Source organism: Balaenoptera physalus (genome assembly GCF_965194825.1).
Source record: "Balaenoptera physalus genome assembly, chromosome: 1".
Classification (NCBI taxonomy): Eukaryota; Metazoa; Chordata; class Mammalia; order Artiodactyla; family Balaenopteridae; genus Balaenoptera; species Balaenoptera physalus.
The window spans coordinates 158,049,740-158,072,286 of record NC_138882.1 but is presented as its reverse complement, the minus strand read 5'-3'; the positions used below and the strand labels follow the sequence as shown (position 1 = coordinate 158,072,286).

Here is a 22,547-nt window from a genome sequence, read left to right as displayed (position 1 = left end):
CCCAGCGAGTGCCGCTAGTGCTCGGTCCCTCGGCTGCCTTGCAGCTGGCTGGCCTGGTGGGCGGCTGGGGGAGAGCAGGTTCCCCGCTCCCAACACTGCGTGGTGGCAAACCCGATTGGGGTCGGAGTCCTAGAGCCTTGGAGTAGACCGCAGGGCACGCCAGGGTCAGAGGGGCTACAGGCCTCGGACCCAGATGCCCCTCCCTTTGCTTGGGCAAGGCTGCACCCAGGTCTAGAGCATGCGAGGCCACTGAAGACTACGGGGGAATTAAAAACGTGGTTTTACCACCCACCTAGACCTTGGGCAAGTCACTTCACGTCTCAGCCTAGGTTCCCTTCTCTGTGAAATGAGGATGACCTCATATGACGCTTACTCTATGGCAGTCACTGTTCTAAGTAAGCATCTTACTATATTAACTCATTTAATTCCACAACAACTCCATGAGGTAGGTACTGTTACTATCCTAATCTTTTAGACAAAGAAAATGAGGCCCAATATCACGAAGTTGGTAAAGCTAGAATTCAAACCCAGGCAGCCTGGCTCCAGATTCCACTCTTAACCCCTCACTATACTGACAATAATAACACTTATAGAGTTTAACACATGCAAAGCACTTAGCTTAACACAGTGGTTCTCAAACTTTAGCTTGCATCAGAATCACTTGGAGGACTTGTTAAAACAGATTGCTGGGCCCCATTCTTAGAGTTTTTGATTCAGGAGTCTGGGGCAGAGCAGAATACTGCATTTCGAAAAAGTTTCTAGGTGATGGTGATGCTTGTTTGAAGTGAGTGGGTAGCCGTGGCACAGTTTTAGGCAGGGAAGCAACATAATCCAATTTAAGAGAACATTTACTGTTTTGTGGATAACAGATGAAAGGGAGACAGAAGAAGCCAGAAGATCGGTTAGATTTTTTTTGAGCTCTCCATATTCCATCTGCTTCCTGAAATGGTAGGATGGTATCCCCAAAATGTTAACAGTGCTTGTCTCAGTAGTTGAGGCAATCAGTGATTTCTCCTAATAAGCATGTGTTAGAATAGAAGAAATCCCAACACATTTTAAAAAGGCATTTTAGAAAGGTGTCCCACAGGGTTCCTCCCTGACCCTCTTCTCTCCTCAAACTCACTCTCCACAGAAGATCTCATCCACTCTCATGAGCTCTCCGACCATCTAGATTCCTAAACTCATATCTGCAGACTTAGCCTTTCTTCTGAGCTCCAGGTGGACCTGTGTTCAACTACTGGCTGGACATTCTCATAGGTTCCTCCAATTCAACATAACTCCTGCTAGAATCAACTCTTCTCACTCACAGTCCTCTTCTTGTGTTCCCTTCCTTCATGAATGGCATCAAATCAAACAGCTGGGAGTCACCCTCGATTCCTTGTCTCTCTCCAGCAACCAGTCCAGGTCTGTTTGCTCACCATTGTATTCTTTGTACCACATACAATGGCTAGAACATAGGAGATTCTCCATAATATTTTTTGAAATCATTCGTTTTCTGAACAAATATTTATCAAATGCCAGTATAAACAAATGAATGTTACTGGTCACCAAGTCTTGTCAATCTTACCTCCTAAAGAGTCCTCCTCCATTCAGGTCTAATTCTTTTCCAACCTTACCACCAGCCCCTGTCCAGGCCATTTTAGTTTCTTGTCTTCTAGCTGGTCTCCATGACTCCAGATTTTTACCCCTTTAATTCTTTCTCCTTGCAAAATCCAGAGTATTTTTTCAAAAAGGCAAATCTGTTTTGTAAATCTCTGATTTAAAACCCTTCCATGGTTCAAGGCATACTAAGGAACAGTATGTTACTTAAAATTACAAAGGTAACAAGCTAAAAAATAATGATAGAAATGTACAGGGCCAATGGAAGAAGGAAGTACAGAGTGTGAGGTAAATCTTATTTATCATAATAGGAAGTCAGTAGACAATATTTAAAATTAAGACATAGTGGTATAAGTCTATTGTGGAGTTATGAGTATAAACACCAGGAAAAAATAGCTGAAAGTGGTTGCCTCTGGGGAGTGGGACTAGAGGTGGGAAAGAATAGGTTGCGGTAACTATCTTTTCATTATAAATCCTTCTGTAACCATGGGCTGGAATTACTTGGATTAAAAACCAAAATCAAGCCAAAGCATAAAATGTTTTTTAGGGATCATCATTGCCCATAGAATAAAATCCCAGCACCTTAGAACCATCTTTTATAACCTTGTTACTCAAAGTGTGGTCCCTGGACCAGCAGCATGGCCATCAGCAGAATCTGTTAGAAATGCAGAATCTCAGGCCCCACTCCAGATTTACAGAATTGTAATCTGCATTTTAACAATTCGCAGATAATTCATGTATGCGCAGTCAAGTTTAAGAAGCATCAGTTTACAAGATCAAGCGTGATGTAGCCCTCTTCAGCTTCAATACTGGTTGCTCCTTTAGTCTAAATTTAGTGGCTACACTGGATGTGTGTGTGTGTCAGTGGCTAGCTAAATTCCAAGCACTGTTTTAGATCCAGCTCCTCTACTCCAGGAAGCCTTCCAAAACCCTCTGTAGTTCTGTTACCAATGTTCCTTAAAATCCCACATCCCTAACTGAGGATGCTTAACCTCATTCAGCAAACATTCATTGGGCGCCTGCTGAGTGCCTGGCTGGACTCAGTGCCAGAGTCAGGAGAAGGCACTGAGCTCTTTCAGGTGCATATCCAGCATCGCCCAGCCTCACCCATTCCGGAGCCAGAGTCAGGAGAAGGCGCTGAGCTCTTTCAGGTGAATATCCAGCATCGCCCAGCCTCACCCATTCCGGAGCCAGAGGTTGTGCGCAGCACTCGAATGTACACACACACACACACACACACACACACACACACACACACACACACACCGTCTGCGCGGCTTTTCTGAGTGTTACGGCGCCCTCCTCCCGCCCCCACACAGCGCGGGCGGGGACCCACCGGTTCCGCTCTGCACTAGCTGCTGTGAAAGCAGGACCCCCGGGAGCGGGATCCCGGCGTCCGGTCGCCCAACCCTGTTCAGGCTTAGGCCCGCATGGAGGGGACTGCGGAGTCCCAGACGCCTGACCTGCGAGACGTGGAGGGCAAGGTGGGCAGGAAGACCCCTGAAGGGCTGCTCCGCGGGCTGCGAGGCGAGTGGGAGACGGGAACCTCTGGCGCCCTGCTGCTCCCGGGGGCGCCTAGCACGGGCCACAGCCTGGGGGACAAGATCATGGCGCTGAGGATGGAGCTGGTGAGTGTGGGCTACATGGGCCAGGGGCACGGAGTCTCCAGCATGGGGCCGGAAGGGATGGACTCGCGTCCCCAGAATTGGGCTGGAGAGGAGGGAGTTAAAATCCCCCGCCTAAGTCCTCAGGATTCCGATCAGATCTATCTTTAAGCCCTGGGGTGCATTAATTGCATTCCCCACGAAGGGTGAGTGGAGTATTGATGGGCCCTGAGCACTCGGGGTGGGAGGCTCAGGGTTTTTTCAGTTGGTTTTTTTTTTTTTTTTTTTTTTTTGGCCAAATAATTGGGAGGGGAGAGGTGAGGATTGGGAAGCACTGAGAACCTAGCACAGCACAAATCTTCCCCCTCTCCCCTCACTTTGGGGCTACCTCTGCCCCCAGCCACCATTATAGGGCAACCAGTTTTTTCTCCTCTTGCAAACTGGGCCCAGGGTTTGTTCCTCAGAGGCTCCAGTATCCACCACAAGACTCAGCACAGAAGAGATTTGGGTGAAAACTGCCTGGTCTAGGGCCACTAAAAACATCCTCTTTCCCCAACATTCCCCCACACCCACTTAAAATATTTGAAAGTTCCTAGAACCTTAGCAGACACAGAGTAGCAGCACCTGCAGTGTTGGTCCCATCACTGCAGACTCAGTCTCCTTCCTACCAACCCCCAAGTACACTGGATATTTGCATCTCATCTGCACTTCCTTGGGGAGAAGAGGAGAAAGCAGGCACCCAACCCCTTCCCTGTTGCTGCTGGTCTAGATTCAGAGCCAAAAGGGCAGTTGGGGCCTCCCAGGCTCCCTAGCGCCCTGGTTCTGTTGAAGGGGGTGATTTACACCTGCCACCACTTTGCGGCCAATTCTAGGGAACTGAGGAATTGCCAGCCACTTTCTGGCCCAGAACCAGGAGCCCACAGTGAGTGTGTCAACTAACAGGTCTTCCTGGAGCCCCACTGTGCCCAGCTCTGTGCCAGGCTGAGCTGTGTGTGTGTGTGTGTGTGTATGGAGGGGGTGCCTTTGGGAGGGAGGTCATGGGCGCTACCTGACAGCCTGAGAGGCTGGGAGGAGAGATTTGTGGGCAAAGCAATCAGGAAAGGCTCCCTGGGGGAAGGATTTGAATGCCATATGTGCAGTTGGCCTTGAAGTTTGGAAGCTATTGCCAAATTCTCCAGAGTAGGGCTGTAACTGTGCCCACCTAAGGGAGGGGTCTGGCTTTGCCTCAGTGTACAAACTTTAGCTCAGGGCCCAGAAAGAGCTAACTTAGAATGTCTTGCTTTGGAAACTAACTTTCACCAAGTGCATGTGCCAGGTATCATGCTGAACATTTTACAAGATATTCTTTTAGTCCTCACAGAGATTTATTAGGTAGGTGATATTTTACAGATGAAGAAACTGAGGCACAGAGAGGTTAAGTAACTGCCCAAGTCATACAGAAAGTAAAAAGCAGAGCCAGGCTGTGAACCCAGGTGATTTGCCTACACTTTACATCTTCACCATTGAGACCAGCTTTGTGCCAGATGCATTAAATGCCTTTCATGTCATTGGAGTGAGAAAAGCAGTCGTTATTTTCCCATTTCACAGAGCAAACATGCTTGCAGGTGTTAAGGGCCTTGCCTGAGCTCATACTGGGAGGAGCCATGCCTAGTCTCTCTGGCTCTAACTCTTTTCTGTCTTTGGTAGAGATTACCTGTTCATAAACTTTAAGGGGTACGTTTTACTTTCGATTGGGTCTCTCTGCATTCCTGACCTAGCCTGGCTTGGGGCCCAAGGCTGCCCACGAAGAACTCAAGGGAGGGAGCCTTCTGGGGTCCAGCACAGGGAGAGGCTCCCTATGTGCCCCACGGATTCCTACTCCATTTCTTTCTCCCTCCTCGGCAGAGGTATCTTAGGTTTCTTTATGCACTCTGCCCTACCCACTGGGTGGCACCCAGGGGGACAAGGGTGGGGCAGGGGGGTTTCCCCTGGAGCCGCTTGTGGCAGAACTAGTCCAAGCCCTCTAAGTACTGTCCTTCAACTGTCCCTCACTCAGCTTTCCTGCAGGGAGGGGGCAGGCCTGCCCTTGAGGCCAAGGTCATCAGTGCCTCTAGGCCTCTCCCTCCCCTACTCAAAAGTTGACTGAACCAGACAGACTCCGGGATTTGTGGGAAGGGGAAACAATGGCAACTTCCCCTACTTAATCCTCCCACCCAGAGAACTGTTGCTATGACGACCCACCCCCACAGAGCACTTTGAGAAAAAGCTTTAGGCAAGGAGAGAGAAGGCATGGGTTCAAGTCCTGACTCTGCTCCTGAATGATTTTGTGATCTTGAGCAGAGCCCTGACTCTCTTGGCCTCAGTTTTTCTACCTCCTGGGGGAGGGGGCGAGGGGAAAGAGGGGTAACAATAGTCTGGGAATCTCATTCTAAAACCAGGGAGCTAGGACTGAGATCTGTAGGCTTTTATCCCAGGGCTTGATTTAGATTGAGCCATGAGTGAGCCATACTTGTGATCTTAGGGCTGGTCAGAGGGTTTGATGTGTACATGTTAAGGGGAAGAATGGGGAACCTGAATCCCCCTGGGAAGAGAATTGGGTTGGAGTGGCCTCTGAGGCTGCATCTCTCCTGAGCTGTTTATCCCCTTTCTGTTTCCAAAGAGATGGTGTGAAATGACTGTTTCTTTTTCTGGCAAGAAAGCCTTGCTTTCTTCTATTCTGGGCAGTGATGCTGTCACAGTCAGGGAATCCCACTGTCACAGGCCTATAGAATCTGGTCCTCAGATTCATTTGCCACCAACATGGTAAAACCCAGCCCCCTGAACCCTAGGACCAGCAGAGGGACCAAGGATAGTAAAGGCAAGAGAATCATAGAACTGAATCTGACCTACCCAATCCTAGGCTAAGCACCATAAACAAACTGGGCAGGACCTGCTGCTCTCAGGGAGCTCATAGTCTGGGTTAGGGAAGAGAGAGACAGACTAGCCACTCTGGCACAGGTGCTGTTGGAACTCAGGGAGGACTTCCTGGAAGAGTCTTCATTATAGAGTGACATGGTCAGATTTGTGCTCTGGAAAGGCACAACTGAACTGGAGAAGACAAGCTGTTTCTTCTGGTTGGAATGACTCTCCATGGCTTTGTCTGGCTAAGTCCCACTTGACCTTCAAGTCTCAGTTCATGTCCTTTATTCTAGGAAGCATTTCCTTACTCCTCTGGTTATGGTCCTCTAGGTACCCACAGCTCTCTGTGCAGCATTTGCATCCCCTGGCATTTTCTGCACTGAATTTTAAGTGCTTGTGTCATTGTCTTATCTTAACCCACTAGACTGTGAACTCTCTGAGGGCAAGAAAGGTGTCTTTTCTTGCTTTATCTACACAATGCCATGCCTATAAGAAACACTCAATAAATAATGTTCCATGACTGAATGGCTTAATTCCACCTTAAGGAAGTGTAGGGAAGACTTCCTAGAGGAGGTGGCATTTGAGTTGTGCCTTGAATAAAGTCAGTGGGAATTCCAGTTCAAGATGGCACATTAAACACATGCATTTACCTCCATTCCCCCCTGAAACTCCACTAAAAGCCAGGAGAAAGATTATTTTTAAAGCCATGAAGCCATTATGACAAGAACAGGAGAGAATATGATAGGAACAAAATTTTGGAAGCTGAAAGCAGAAGGAAGAGTAGTAACTAACTTAGTATACTTGAAAAAAGCTGAATTCCAAGCCAGCAATGAGGAAAGTTGAAAAGAAACCCATTTTGCACCTCAAAGGTCTCAGGAGTTGGTCTCAGATATTTCTAGATCTGAGTGTGCAAATAGAGCTGAATACAAAACGGTTGATGAATGTCTGTTTAAGAATCATACTCGGGGGCTACTCTGGTGGCGCAGTGGTTGAGAGTCTGCCTGCCGATGCAGGGGACACGGGTTCGAGCCCTGGTCTGGGAAGATCCCACATGCCGCAGAGCAACTAGGCCCGTGAGCCACAATTACTGAGCCTGCGTGTCTGGAGCCTGTGCTCCACAACAAGAGAGGCTGCGATAACGAAAGGCCCGCCCACCGCGATGAAGAGCGGCCCCCACTTGCCGCAACTAGAGAAAGACCTCGCACAGAAACAAAGACCCAACACAGCCATAAATAAATAAATAAACCCAAAGTTTAAAAAAAAAAAGAATCATACTCGGGGGCTTCCCTGGTGGTGCAGTGGTTGGGAATCCGCCTGCCAATGCAGGGGACATGGGTTCGAGCCCTGGTCCAGGAAGGTCCCACATGCTGCAGAGCAACTAAGCCTGTGTGCCACAACTACTGAGCCTGTGCTCTAGGGCCCGCGAGCCACAACTACTGAGCCCATGCGCCTAGAGCCTGTGCTCCGCAACAAGAGAAGCCACCGGAATGAGAAGCCGACACACCACAACGAAGAGTAGCCCCCACTCACCGCAACCCGAGAAAGCCCGCGTGCAGCAATGAAGACCTAACGCAGCCAAAAATAAATAAATTTTAAAAAAATACTGGTTTTCCTTTATATTAGTGATATAAAATTGGGGAAAAAAAAAAGAATCCTACTCAGGGGACTTCCCTGGTGGTCCAGTGGTAAAGAATCCACCTTACAATGCAGGGGACGTAGGTTCAATCCCTGCTCAGGGAACTAAGATCCTACATGCCACAGGGCAACTAAGCCCGCGCACCACGACTACTGAGCTCACGCATCTCAACGAGAGAGCCCATATGCTGCAAACTACAGAGCCCACGCACCACAACTAGAGAGAGAAAACCCACGTGCAACAGCTAGAGAGAAGCCTGCACGCCGCAACGAAGAGCCCACATGCTGCAACTAAAGACCTGACGCAGCCAAAAATAAATAAACAAATAAAAAATCTTAAAAAAAAAAGAAAATATTAAAAAAAAAAAAAGGGACTTCCCTGGTGGCGGAGTGGTTAAAAATCCACCTGCCAATGCAGCGGACACGGGTTTGATCTCTGATCCGGGAAGATCCGACATGCCGCGGAACAGCTAAGGCCGTGCGCCCCAGCTACGGAACCTGCGCTCTAGAGCCCGCGAGCCACAACTGCTGAAGCCTACATGCCTAGAGACCATGCTCTGCAACAAGAGAAGCCACCGCAATGAGAAGCCTGTGCACTGCAATGAAGAGTAGCCCCCACTAGCCGCAACTAGAGAAAGCCTGTGTGCAGCAACGAAGACCCAACGCAGCCATAAATAAATAAATAAATAAATAAATAAATAAATAAATGAATGAATAAAATTTATTAAAAAAAATAAAAGAATCATACTTGGGACTTCCCTGGTGTTCCACTGGTTAAGAATCCATCTTGCAATGCAGAGGATGCCGGTTCAATCCCTGATCCGGGAACTAAGATCCCACATGCTGCGGGGCAACTAAGCCCGCGCACCACAACTAGAGAGCCTATGTGCTATGGAGCCTGCGCGCCACAGCTAGAGAGAAACCCACACACTGCAACAAAGAGCCCACGCCGCAATGAAAGATCCTGGCGTGCCACATCTAACACCCGACGCAGCCAAAAACTAAATAAATAAAATACTAAAAAAAGAAAAAGAAAAAGAATCCCTCCCCAACTGGGCAACCAAGTACCCACAACTCCTTTATCATCGCAGAAGACTGGAAATGTAAGTTTTGGAAAGAATAGAACAGAAGGAAGGGAGGAAGGGGAAGGGAAGAAGACTGGAAGGCAGGAAGGAAGAGAAGGAGGGAGGGAAGGAGGGAAGGAAGGAGGAAAGAGGAAAGGAAGGGGGGAGAAAACAAAGCAGGAGAAGCATTTTTAGTATGAAAAGTTTTGTTTAATACATTTAGTTTGGTCATGGACTACATGGTTTCACTGTTAATAAATTTGTCCCCAGCATGAAATAATTGAAGATAATCTCTTTTATCCTGTGTCATTAATAGTCTGTGCAGTCTGTGGTACTTGAGTTATTTATGTCCACATCTCCTTACTGAAACTGTAAGCTTCTGTTAAGCAGGGAGAGTTTCTCCATTATCTTTGTAATTATTAGAAAATCCAGGTACCCAATAATCATTTGTTTAATTGAATTCAACAAATATTCTTCCAAATGTTGTGATGTTCTTCCAAAAACACAAATAATTTCAGGTAGAAAATTTTCTGTGCTTATGCCATAGTAGATAAGTTAACCATAGTAATATGTAAAGCCAAATAGCTACCATTTATTGATTAGTGAATATTTGTCAGGCAGTATGCTATGCCTGTTAATGATCCTTCTATTTCTGAAAATAAACCTTTAATTAGATAGTATCCTCTTTTTACAATGAAGAAATGATGGTTTAAAGGGAAAAAAATATTCCAATTTCATATGACTCATTAATGGCAAAACTGGAACTTGAATCCAGGTCTGTTTAATTCCAGTGCCTATATTTTTCTCAGTGTACAAATACTTGGTCTGATTTCTGGCTTATCATTGTAGGTGTGACTAAAGCAGTTATTTCCTGAATAATTCAATAAACATTTATCAAGTAATATATATTTAAAAAATAATAGAACCAAAGGTCTCCAGGTTGGGAGACACCAAGCAGAGTTTGAGAGCAAGAGGGATTAAATTAAAATATACTAAATGCGGGCTTCCCTGGTGGTGCAGTGGTTGAGAATCCGCCTGCCAATGCAGGGGACACGGGTTCGAGCCCTGATCCGGGAAGATCCCACATGCCGTGAAGCAACTAAGCCCATGCAACACAACTACTGAGCCTGTGCGTCTGGAGCCTGTGCTCCGCAACAAGAGAGGCCGCGATAGTGAGAGGCCCGCACACCGCGATGAAGAGTGGCCCCTGCTCACGGCGACTAGAGAAAGCCCTCGCACAGAAACGAAGACCCAACACAGCTAAAAATAAATAAATAAATTTATTTTAAAAAAAAATACTAAATGCTATGTAATACCCCTCCCAGCCTTTGCCTTACTTGGCTCCCATAACATTGGCAGCTTTGCTTACATTATACTCTCTAGATGGGTATAATATAGTGAATGTGATGAACCCAAGAAAAAAAAAACCACACATGCAAGGTACTACCTACAGGCCTTACCCAATCAAACATCCTAGCAAAATAACCCTTAGTGAGGTTCAGAGCTGGCAAGCCTCAGGCACAGAGAGTTTCCAATCAGCTTTTTAGAGACCACGCTGAAGTATGAGCAGCAGCTAAAGATTATAAAACATCTGATGAAGCCCTTTAACTATATAGACCTATACAAACAGAAAAAAGCGACTTGAATAAAATGGAGATAATTCAGGAAGATAAGAACTTAAACAATCATTAATTATATCCTTAAAGAGATGAGATAATATTGCAGCCATGAACAAAAACAGGAAGTTATTAAAAAACATTCAGAGAACTAGAAACAACTCTTGGAAATAAAAACATGATAGGAAAAAAATGAAAAACTCAGTAGAAGGGTTGATAATGTTGAAATATTTCACAAACTAGAATACATACAGGGAGAGATGAAAGAGAAAAAAAATAGAGGATCCTTTCAGGGTGCCCTCTATCTAAATAATGGTATTTCCAGAAAGAACAAAAAAACATATATTGGAGAAGAAATAATCATCAATGAAATAATTAAAGAAAATCTCCAGAACTGAAGCTCTGAGTTTACAGATTAAAAGAGCCCAACAAGTGATGAATTCAGTGGATGAAAACAGAATCACACCATGGCAAATTACTGTGATAATTTAGAAAACTGGGCACCAAGAGAAGATCCTAAGAACTTCTAGAAAGAGTGGCAAGGTGGTCACATACAAAAAGTCAGAAATCAGAATGGCATCAGACTTTTTAAGTGTAACACTGAAAATTAGAAGACAATGGAACAATGGTCTAAATTCTGAAGAAAAATTATTTTCAACCTAGATTTCTATACTCAGCTAAACAGTCAACAGTGTGAGGAGCAAATAACATTTTAAAGGCATGTGAAGCTTCAACAAATATACCTCCTATGCAGGTATAGTCTATGCAGACTTTCTCAGGAAGCTACTGGAGGAAAAGCACCACACACATGAAGGAGTAATCAATAAAGAAGATCTGGGATCCAGGAAACAGGGATCCAGCTCAGGAGAGAGGCAAAGTTGAATCCCCAAGGTGATAGTGAAGGGAGATCTCTGGAGAACAGTTGTGCAGCAGGGACAGATTGGAGCAGATCAGAAGGCTCCTAAAGAGCTGCCTGTAAGAAGATGGAATAGATAAAACATATGTTGTGTTTAAAAGCCTTGAGATGGAAATTCAGACAACAGGGAGAGAGTTTAGGGATGACTTACTGATAATGATATACCAAACTAAGCAAAATAGTAGCAGTAGTAATAATTATTATTATCTAAAAAGGAAAGCTTAAAGTTGTAAGAAAGGAAAAGTAACCATAGTAAACCGGCTTAGCTGTGAATAGCATTTCCAAATCCTAATGAGGTAAAGCTGAATAATTAATTTTATTGCATATATTGGGCATATGGGGAGATGGGAAGGGTATGAGTATGGCAGAGGAGTAGGGAGTAGGATGAAAGAGTTAAATCCTTAAACTTCTATTGTGTGTGAAGTCAATAGAAAATACCTAAAACTTAAAAATCAATAAGTAGTTATTTGGAAATTAGAAGGTAAGTACCAAAATAAACAGCTAAAAAAGCAATAGTAGCTGTCTTTGGAAAGTGAGATTTAGGACTAGGATGAGGGAACTGTTACTTTTCATAATAAATCTTTGAGAAGTGTTTGCTTCTTTAATCTATGTACATCTATCACTTTTATTAAAAGTAAAGCTAGGGAATTCCCTGGTGGCGCAATGGATAGGCCTCTGCACTCCCAATTCCGGGGGCCCAGGTTCGATCCCTGGTCAGGGAACTAGATCCCACATGCATGGTGCAACTAAGAGTTCACATGCCACAACTAAGGAGCCTGCATGCTGCCGCTAAGGAGCTGGCAAGCCTCAACTAAGGGGCTGGCAAGCCGCAACTAAGGAGCCAGCGAGCCACAACTAAGGAGGCTGCATGCTGCAACTAAGGAGCCAGCAAGCCACAACTAAGGAGCCCGTGAGCCACAACTAAGGAGCCTGCCTGCTGCAACTAAGACCTGGTGCAACCAAATAAATAAATATTAAAAAAAAAAAAAGTAAACCTAGGACTTCCCTGGCGGTCCAGTGGTTGACACTCCACACTTCCACTATGGAGGCTGCAGGTTTGGTCTCTGGTCGGGGAGCTGGGATCCCACATGCTGCACAGTGCGGCCAAAAAAAAAAAAGTAAAGCTAAATAAAATGAAATTTTAAAAGTTGTGTGTGGCAGGACCTGGGGTTCCCACAGAAATATGCTAGAGGTGAAGTTAGAGGGATGGGCAAGAGCTGTATTACGACAGGCTTTTGAATACCTGCTGCTAAAGTGCTTAGATTTTATTCTCTAAGAGCAGTGCAAAGCCCGAAAAGGTTCTTGAGCAAGGGAGGGACAAGTTCACACTTGTGCTTGGGGAAGACAACTCAGTGCATCTGAGCTAGAAGGGACCCTAGAGATTACCCAGTAAGTCAAACTTACTCCCAGTGCAGACAAGGAGACTGGTGTATAGTAGAGGGAAGCCCCGAATCCCCAGCCAGTGAGATTCTGACCCTTTGAAGCTCTAGCCAACCCTTCCCTCCCACAGCAGCTGCTACCAACAGCCTGAAGGACCAGGTTAGCGCCTTCTTTACCCCCCCAGCTCCTGCCTCATTTTGGCCCAGTCTACTTCCCAATTAACACTTGGCCGCCTATCAGGCTACTCTTTGGATGACTGCTTCTAAGTCTTACTGGTGAATCTGGACTGGTTCAATAGTTAATACCCTATCTGTGAAGTTCAAATCTCAGTAGGATTGGATTTTAATACTTAACACTTACCGAGATTTTACTCTGTACCAGGCACAGTGCTCAGTGCCTAAAAAACAACATCACAAAATTCTCTCAGCCACCCTGTGCAGTGAGTGACCTAACCCTATTTCACAAACAAGGAAACCCAGGCTCAAAGAAGGTAAGAAAGTTGCCCACAGTCATATAGCTAATCAGTTGTAGAGCTGAAATTTTAAACAGCAGTCTCTCTGCTTCTAAAGCCTACACTCCAAACCATTCTATTTCCATGCTTCTTGAAAGTGAAGCATAGTTGGTTAGATCACAAGGTAGAGGCCTCTAGAAACATTGGGGCAACCTGTGGCCCAGAACCTGGAACTGATTCCTTCTCCCACTCCCCTAGGCTTACCTGCGAGCCATCGACGTGAAGATCCTACAGCAGCTGGTGACCTTGAACGAGGGCATTGAGGCAGTGCGCTGGCTGTTGGAGGAGCGGGGGACGTTGACCAGCCACTGCAGCAGCCTCACCAGCAGCCAATATAGCCTGACAGGCGGGAGCCCAGGCCGTTCAAGGCGAGGCAGCTGGGACAGCCTGCCAGACACCAGCTCCACTGACCGGCTGGACAGTGTCTCCATTGGCAGCTTCCTGGACACAGTGGCCCCCAGCGAGCTGGATGAACAGGGCCCCCCCGGGGCTCCCCGTCCCGAGATGGACTGGGCAAAGGCTATACCTGGTGGGGAGAGGGCCAGGACTGAGGTGGACCTGACAGCCACCAGGCTAGGAAGCTTGAGGGCTGTGTGGAAGCCCCCAGGGGAGGGGCTCCAAGGTGGACCTTCTGAGCCACCAGAGGATGAGAGTACCAAGCTGGGCTTTGAGACCCACTGGTACTGGGGCCAGTGCCAGGATGATGTGACCTTCCTGTAACAACTCTTCCACCCTTTTGTTCTCCTATGGCTCTTTCATCGCTAGGCCCTGGTCTCCCTCAAATTTATTCTCCCTCAATCTGGGATTAGGAAGAGGCTGCATTGAGATCAGTTACCATGGAAACCTGGCCTCACCATCTCTCTGGTCCCTGGGGAGGCTCTGCCTTTATCCTTCAATTATTGGGTCCCTAGAGCTATTTTCATGGATACATTGACTCTAGAGGCTTGACCTGTGGCTCCAGGTGTGATGGTATCTCTTCCCCTTTCCTCCCAACTGGGATTTGATGGTTTAGCATCCCTGCGAGATCACTGATGAAGAGATGGGGGTATAATTGCCTCACCCAACATCTAGGAGCCTCGGCTCCCCTCTTGGCCAAGATGGAGGATTGTGGAGGGACATGGACATTCAAGGCCAACCCTCTATGGATTGGCCCTCCCAGAAGCCTTTGGGGTTGGTAGAGCCACCCCTTCCTGCCTGGTGAGTGATGTCATTTCCTGCCAGGATGGATTAGCCTTTCCTCTGTACCAGTCTTTTAGTGATGATAGGTCAGTATAGGGGTGTCTGAGCCCCTGCTGCTAAGTGAGACCATATCATTTATTCTCCCTACCATTACTTCTTGTGAATGGGAACATACCACCCTCCTCGCAGGAAAGTTTCTCAGTCAGATGTTTGTACTTCTTCTCAGAGAGGTTCTTAGTATTTAAACAGGGAGTTCTCATTTTATCCTAGGGATTCTCACTTCCTCTCTGACCACACGCCTGTCTGCTGCCAGCATTCCTATATCTGTGCTTTTAGGGAGGAAACTGGCAGGAGCCTCCAACTACAGCTCTCAAAAGTCTGTTTGGCCTGCCCTGCCACAGTCGCCTGTCTTACTCTGTCCCTGGGTTGCCCCCATTCTTGTATTCTGGCTCCAAATCTGTCTGTCAGGAGGTTCAGCCTTTGTGTTTCCACACCTTCTCGGTTTCCACTTTGGGCCTCATACCTTTTATATGCAGATGAGTCCCTCAGCCTTCTCTCTCCAAGGCTGATGGGAGCCAGAGGGAGGAGAAGCTTGGGGTGTACCAGACTCTCCGAAAGGGGGAGGTATCTTCTCAGATGTGATTCCCCTGCCCCCATCCTGCCCCAGACCTTCCACCATTGGTTACTAGGATGCCTGCCTGAGGCCAGGACACAAGGAATCCCCTTGTCTGGGTTACAATGGGGGGTGTGGCAGAGAAAGACAGAGGCTCTTTGGTCCTAGGGCCCACATCCTGGGAGGGGGGAGAGTAGGAGGGAAAGGCTGCTTTCCTTCCTCCCTTAGAGCAAGCTTTAGACTCCCGGGACCTGCAGAGGGAGCAGGGCACTGGCTCTGGGCCTGGGTCCCAGGGCCCTAGTGAATTACACCAAAGGAGGGACTCAGGGAACCTGCCAACCTGGGGCTCAGGGAGGAGACAGGCCCAGAGAGAGGGTGGGGACAAAGGCTGTGGCTGATGTCAGAGTATGAATTATTGGAGATTAACTCTTTGAACCCCAGATAACTGCCCCTATGTTGGTCCCTGTCTTTCCTGGGCCCTGAAACTAGATTATTGGAAGGCGAAAAGGAGAAAAAAGGATGTCAGGTAATCCTTGCCTATTTGCTGTGCCCTCGTGAGTCGGAGGAGTCTTCCTCAAATCCTGGAATAACTCCTGCAGTTTCTCTACTTTTCATTCTATGCTGAGGAAGGGACGGAAGCCAAGTTGATTATCTCCAGTTCCCCTAAACTCCTCAAGTCTGGTTCTGCAACCCCCCACCCCAATCCTTTTGGGGCAATACATTTCCTCCTCTCCTCTCAAAGTGATTGAAATCTCTAAAGAATATCCGTTAAGTCTCTTCTTTGCTGCCCACCAGCCCTCTCCTTACCCCTCTGGGTCTTGGGGCTCCTGAGCTCCCCTCAGGCTGGGAATTCAAATATCCTTTCCCAATACCCTGACTCTGTTGCCATTTTGTGGTGACTTATGGGTAACTACCTTTCCACGTGGAACCCTTGTATTCCTTTTCGAAGCTTTCTTATTCATTTAATCTACAAACTTCTGAGCTGAAGAGGTTGTCCGCCCTCTTGTGACCATTATGCACCATTGCTGGAATAGCTGGGTGAAACCTTCAGGCTCAAATATAACCTTAAAGAAGACCAGCCCTCTCATTGCACAGACAGGTTAGAGAGACAGGCCTACAGAAGGCAGAGACTTGACCAGTGTCACCCATGGTAAATCTGTGACAATGCTCAGGTTAAAGAACCCAGATCGCCTGCCTGCCAGCCTGTCCACCCACAATTCCATCACTTGACCAGACTGTTTCCCCACCCCACCCTGTCACCACCCAAGCCCAAAGGATCTGAAAGCAATTTTCTCCCTGTTTTAATAGGTTCTTACCCCACCCTAGAGAGGCAGCTCGGTATTTAGAGAAAGAGCCACAGGCTCTGAGGAAAGAGACCCTGGACCAGGACTGGGTAAAGGGTGCATTAATATGGACCACAGATATAAGGAAGATCAATCTTGGACCAACTATTTTTCTGGGAAGGTAGGGCGAGTAGGCCCAGACATCATGGGGGCAGAACTCAACATTCCAGACCTGGACGTGAGAAGCAGGGGATAGCGGTGGGAGATGAGAGAGAAATCCAGTTGGGTCCTGTGGAGTTGGGGAGCTCCAAAGTCAGGGGATTACAGCTCAGCTGGACTGGCATCTGAGGGTATTGAGGGGTTGCAGAGGTGGGTGAGTGGGGCTGCCTGGGAACTCCAGGTAGCCTAGACATCCCGTCTCAATACCTTAGACTCCATTTCACTACTAGAGAAGCCCAGGAACCCTGGTAAGCACACATTCCTGGTCCCTCCTACCTGCCTCTGGACTGACTGTTTAAGGCTTAGCTCTCCTTTTAGTTTAGACCTTTCCGGGTTATGAGGAGGACCTGTTTAGGAGCTCACAGAAGAAAAGGGTGAAAAGGGAGAGAGATGCAGAGAGACAAAAGAGAATGGGATGAAAATGGAGGCTTGAAGATATGATCAGAGGGAGCATACTATCCTCCAAGTGGGCTGGGGACTTGTCAGGGCTCGGGGTAAAGGCAGAGATGACAGAGCTCTTGGCAGCTGCAGAAACAGTGCCTGGGAGTATAAGGGGTGATGCTGGCTGGGATTAGTCCACCAAGGAGACGAGACCATGTGAATGGGCAAGTGTAAGAGCCGGCATTTAGGATGCGGTGGTGAACTTGAGCACTGGACTGACTGGAAGCTCAGTGGCAGCTTAGGTGAGAAATGCTTGGATCTTGCATTGGATGCAGGCTCACTCTGTGCATGGTGCCAGGCACATACTGGATGTTCAGTGACACCTGTTGAATGGAGGAATGAATGTAAACCCACGAACAGATGTGACTTATAGTTTAAAAAGTGGTTAATTAGGTAGTAATAGGTAATTTAAAGTATTATTCCATTTAATTCTTAGCAACACTGTAAACAATGCATTATTAACAGATCATAAGTGAACTACGGTAGGAACCTACGTCAGTCTGACTGCAGGGGCTTCCAGGAAGTCTTCTCTGATTCCCCACTCCCCTCTCTCACAGACCTTACGCTTCTAGGAGAACAGGTTATGCTGCCCAGCAGCAGGGCCACTGTACATGTTTCCTATTGCTGCTGTGATAAACTATCACAAACTTAACAGCTTAAAACAACACAAATGTGTTATCTTACAGTTCTGGAGGTCACAAGTCCGAAATCAATTTCATTGGGTTAAGTTAAAAGTTAAGGTGTTGGCAGGCCTCTTCTGGAGAGTCTCTCCTGGAGACTCTAGGGAGCAATCCATTTATTTGCCTTTTCTAGCTTCTGGAGGCTGTTTGCATTCCTTGGCTCATGGCCCCTTCCTCCATCTTCAAAGCTAGCAGCATAGTATTTCTTCTCTCTGACCTCTGCTTCCATTCTTACATCTTTCTCTAATTCTGTCTCCTCTTAGGAGGATTACTTTGTGATTACATATCCTTGTGCTTACATTGGGCCCACTGGGATAATCCAGGATCATCTCCCCATCTCAAGATCCCTAATTTAACCATATCTTCCAAGTCCTTTTTGCCATATAAAGTAAAATATTCTCAGATTCTGGGGATGAGGACTTGAACATCTTTGGAGGAAGGACCACTATTCAGCCTTCCACAAGCAGAGATGGAGGGTGGGCAGGAGGATGCATCCACACCCAGAAGGAGCCTCTATGCTTTGTCTAGCCTCCTTAGGCCTGGAGCGAGAGGTGGTGCCAAGGGGAGCTAGCCAGGCCCAGGCCCCATGCCTGGAGAATGGCAAGTGCCTCCTGCATCTTCACTACCAAGGAGAGCTGAGAGTGAAGGTCAGACTCGGGAGCAATTCTGTTTAGGGAACTTTTCAGACCTGAGACTTCCCTGGTGAACATGGTGGAGGGTTCTAACAGGCTCTGTCTTCAACACTGCCTCCTCTCCACGACCATTCTGTGCTCCCCCTCAAGGCAGAAGATAATTACCAGCTAACTAGCCTGGGCTCTCTCTAGAAAGGGTAGATTAGTTGTCTCTCTTTTAAATTATTATCTTTTTATTCCTTAATAGTTAAACCATGCTCCTCAGAGCGGGGTGAACTCTCATCATCTGTTGATACTAAGTCTCTTTTTGTTTGATCTTTTTTTAATCCCTGATCCCTCATTCCTCTCCCTGACCCAGGCATACACGTTAATGTGTTCAGTATGTGTTTGGATATGTATGTATCTTTGAAAATATAAATAATTATGTGCTTATGTGTTTTAATATATATAAATAGCAAGCCAACCTTTATAATGAATTGCCCCATATTACAGTAATTTAACACAATAAAGATTTATTTTTCACTTACACAGGAGCACAGGTATTCTTGGTTGCACGGCTCTCCTTCACTGCCCATTTCAGGTCCCAGGTTCCTTCCATTTTCAGGTGGTGATAGCCTGATCCTGCATCATAAAGTTCCCTGTCAACTTTTCACCAAATTGTTTTACCATCCATTAATGACCATTTTATTAATTGGTTATTTCACTAGCAATTAAAAAATGATGATTTCCTAATGCTATTATTTTTTCTCTTATTAGTTCTAATTTTGCACAGAAAAACATTTTCACGTCCTCCGGGACCATCTGGTTACCCTGAAATAAAGTTCAGACCAGAATGGCAAGATAAATGCTTAAATCTCTTCCCTTATTTATCCCTTTCAAAGTAGTAAGTTGATGTCCTAGCAACTTGGTGTTCAATGATTTTGTTTTGTTTCGCTTTCTCTTTAAATTATTGTTGTGAACTTATAGCTTTTATTTATTTAATGTCTTTTAATCATTTGTAGTTATTTTTGTTTTATATTATAAAAAATCTTGAGTGTAAACAATAGTAGAGAAGATAGTATAATGAATTTCCATGCATCCATCACCCAGCTTCAGTAATTATCAACTCTGGCCAATCTTGGTTTATTTATTCCCTCAGCTACTCTCCCCCAACCAAGATTATTTTGAAGCAAAACTAGATATGATTCCAGTTCATTTGTAATGTCTTAGTTTGCACCTCTAAAAGATAAGGAATTTTATTACCATTATGGCACCTAAAATTAGTAATTCCTCAATATAATAAAATATAACTATTCAATTTTCTGATAAACTTTTTTTAAAAATTAGTATCAGGATTATGCTGGCCTCTTAAAAGAAGTTAGGAAGTGTTTCCTCCTTCTTTGTCTTCTGAAAGCATCTGTGTAAGATTGGTAGCATTGTTCAGTATTTGATAGAATTCATCGGTGAAATAATACGGGCTTGGAGTTTTCCTTGTGGGGGAGGTTTTTGATAACAAATTCAATTTCTGTGACACATATAGAGCTATTCCAACTTTTAATTTCATTTTGAGTTAGTTTTGGTAAGTTGTGTTTTTCAAAGAATTTGTTTCAATTAAGTTGTTGAATTTATTGGCATGAATTTGTTCGTAACACTGCCTTGCTATTCTTTTTTTTTTTTTTTTTTTTTGTACATGGATCATCAAAAAATATGGAACGCTTCACAAATTTGCGTGTCATCCTTGTGCAGGGGCCATGCTAATCTTCTCTGTATCGTTCCAGTTTTAGTATATGTGCTGCCAAAGCGAGCACCTTGCTATTCTTTTAAAAAGTATTCATTGTAAAATAAAGCACAAGTGTAGAAAACACACAAAACAAATGTAAGGCTTAATGAATTATTCTAAGGCAAACACTCCTATAACCACTGCCGTGTTAAGAACTAGAACCCACCCAGAAGTCCTGTCCATGTGCCTCATCCCAATTATAATCCCCTTCCTCTGCTGATAAGCAATCATTTCCTGATTACAGTATTCACTTCTTTGTATTTTATTTTATATCTTTATCATCCAAATGGACATCCTTAGATACTATAGTCTTGTCCACTTGAAAACATTTAATGTCTTTTTATTTTATTTTATTTTATTGGAGTGTAGTTGATTTACAATGTCGTGTTAGTTTCAGGTGTACAGCAAAGTGATTCAGTTATACATATACATATATTTATTCTTTTTCAGATTCTTTTCTCATATAGCTGATCACAGAATACTGAGTAGAGTTCCCTGTGCTATACAGTGGGTCTTTGTTAGTTGTCTATCTTAGACAACCAACATAGTATGTATATGTTAATCCCAAGCTCCTGATTTACCCCTCCCCCACACATCTCCCCTTTGGTAACCATAAGTTTGTTTTCGATATCTGTAAGTCTGTTTTATAAATAAGTTCACTTGTGTCATTTTTTAAAAAATTAGATTCCAAATGAGTGATATCATATGATATTTGTCTTTCTCTGTCTGACTTACTTCACTTAGTACATGTGATGTCTTTTTATTTTTTTTTATTTTTATTTTTTTTATTTTTTAATTTTTTTATTTATTTATTTTTATTTATTTATGGCTGTGTCGGGTCTTCGTTTCTGTGCGAGGGCTTTCTCCAGTTGCGGCAAGTGGGGGCCACTCCTCATCGCGGTGCGCGGGCCTCTCACCATCGCGACCTCTCTTGTTGCGGAGCACAGGCTCCAGACGCGCAGGCTCAGCAGTTGTGGCCCCCGGGCCCAGCTGCTCCGCGGCATGTGGGATCCTCCCAGACCAGGGCTCGAACCCGTGTCCACTGCATTGGCAGGCAGACTCTCAACCACTGCGCCACCAGGGAAGCCCGTGATGTCTTTTTAAATCTCTTAATTTAAAGTCCCCCCTTCATCCCTTTCTTAATTCCTTACAATTTATTTGTTGAACAACCTGGGCCATTTGAAGTGTAGAGTTTACCACAGTCTGGATTTTGCTGATTACGTACTCATAATGCAGTTCTGAATGTTCCTGTGTTCTCAATATTTCCTGCAAGTTGGCAGCTGGATCCAGAGGCTGAATCAGACTCAGATTTGATCACTTCGGCAAGACTCTAAGAAACATATAAATCCAGTCTCTATGCCTACAATTTTTTTCAGGTGTTGATGTTTATTGCCTGTAGCCATTAATTCGTTGAGGATGCCATTAATTCTATAATTTTATTTATTCATTGAAATACTTTCATAAAGAGAAACATCCTCTTATCTGCTATTTGGTTTCTGAGGGTACGGTTCACATAGGAAAGGCAGAATAAATGTTTGATTCTTTTTTCACCAGTTTTGAAGATAATGAATTGAATCCCTATCATCCTCCAAAGTTGACCACTTTAAAAAATACCACTATGAAAAAAATATGTATCATTATGAACCTATGGATTTATATATATTTGATGGGTTTCAATCATCAATTAGAATTGTTGTCATTATTGAACTGCCAAGTGCCCCAACTTTGGCCAGTGGAGTCTCATTAAGCTGGCTCCTTGGTTCTTTTGACGTGACTCTAGTAATCTTTTTTTTTTTTTTTTTTTGGCTGCGTTGGGTCTTCTTTGCTGCGCGTGGGCTCTTGGGCTTTCTCTAGTTGCAGCGAGCGGGGGCTACGCCTTGTTGCGGTGCATGGGCTTCTCATTGCGGTGGCTTCTCTTGCTGCGGAGCATGGGCTCTACAGCACCGGCTCAGTAGTTGTGGCGCACGGGCTTAGCTGCTGCGAGGCATGTGGGATCTTCCCAGACCAGGGATCAAACTCATGTCCCCTGCATTGGCAGGCAGATATATTTTTTTTTTAATGTATTTTTTGGCTGCATTGGGTCTTCGATGCTGCCCGCGGGCCTTCTCTAGTTGCGGTGAGCTGGGGCTACTCTTTGTTGTGGTGCGCGGGCTTCTCATTGCGGTGGCTTCTCTTGTTGCAGAGCATGGGCTCCAGGTGAGCGGGCTTCAGTAGTTGTAGCACGTGGGCTCAGTAGTTGTGGCTTGTGGGCTCTAGAGTGCAGGCTCAGTAGTTGTGGCGCATGGGCTTAGTTGCTCCGCGGCATGTGGGATCTTCCCAGACCAGGGCTCGAACCCGTGTCCCCTGCATTGGCAGGCAGATTCTTAACCACTGTGCCACCAGGGAGGTCCCGACTCTAGTAATCTTTGATAGCTTTCCTTACTGTTTGGTTTGACAAAATATTCCTGGGTCATCTTCTATACTTCTTGCCCCAGACTGCAATCAACCATTTCTCTAAGAAGCCTTCAGTTTTTTAAGTAAGAAATTATATTTCAAGACC

The 22,547-nt window shown here is 45.5% G+C and overlaps 1 protein-coding gene and 1 long non-coding RNA gene across 2 annotated transcripts in view; one reads left to right on the top strand and one right to left on the bottom strand.

The window, feature by feature from the left end:
- The first annotated feature begins 42 nt into the window (after nucleotides 1-42).
- Nucleotides 43-18,768, top strand: LURAP1 (leucine rich adaptor protein 1). Its single transcript, XM_082454776.1, has 2 exons — nucleotides 43-3,227; nucleotides 13,401-18,768. Exons 1-2 carry the CDS (start codon nucleotides 3,030-3,032, stop codon nucleotides 13,920-13,922), a joined length of 720 nt encoding a protein of 239 aa, XP_082310902.1. The 5' UTR covers nucleotides 43-3,029; the 3' UTR covers nucleotides 13,923-18,768.
- LOC309657423 overlaps nucleotides 17,180-22,547 on the bottom strand; it is a 28,210-nt gene continuing 22,842 nt past the window's right edge. Inside the window, exons 2-3 of the long non-coding RNA XR_014261808.1 lie at nucleotides 18,777-18,870; nucleotides 17,180-17,260 (exon numbers count right to left, since the gene is read on the bottom strand). This is a non-coding gene — a long non-coding RNA (uncharacterized lncRNA). The remainder of the gene's footprint in view (nucleotides 17,261-18,776; nucleotides 18,871-22,547) is intronic.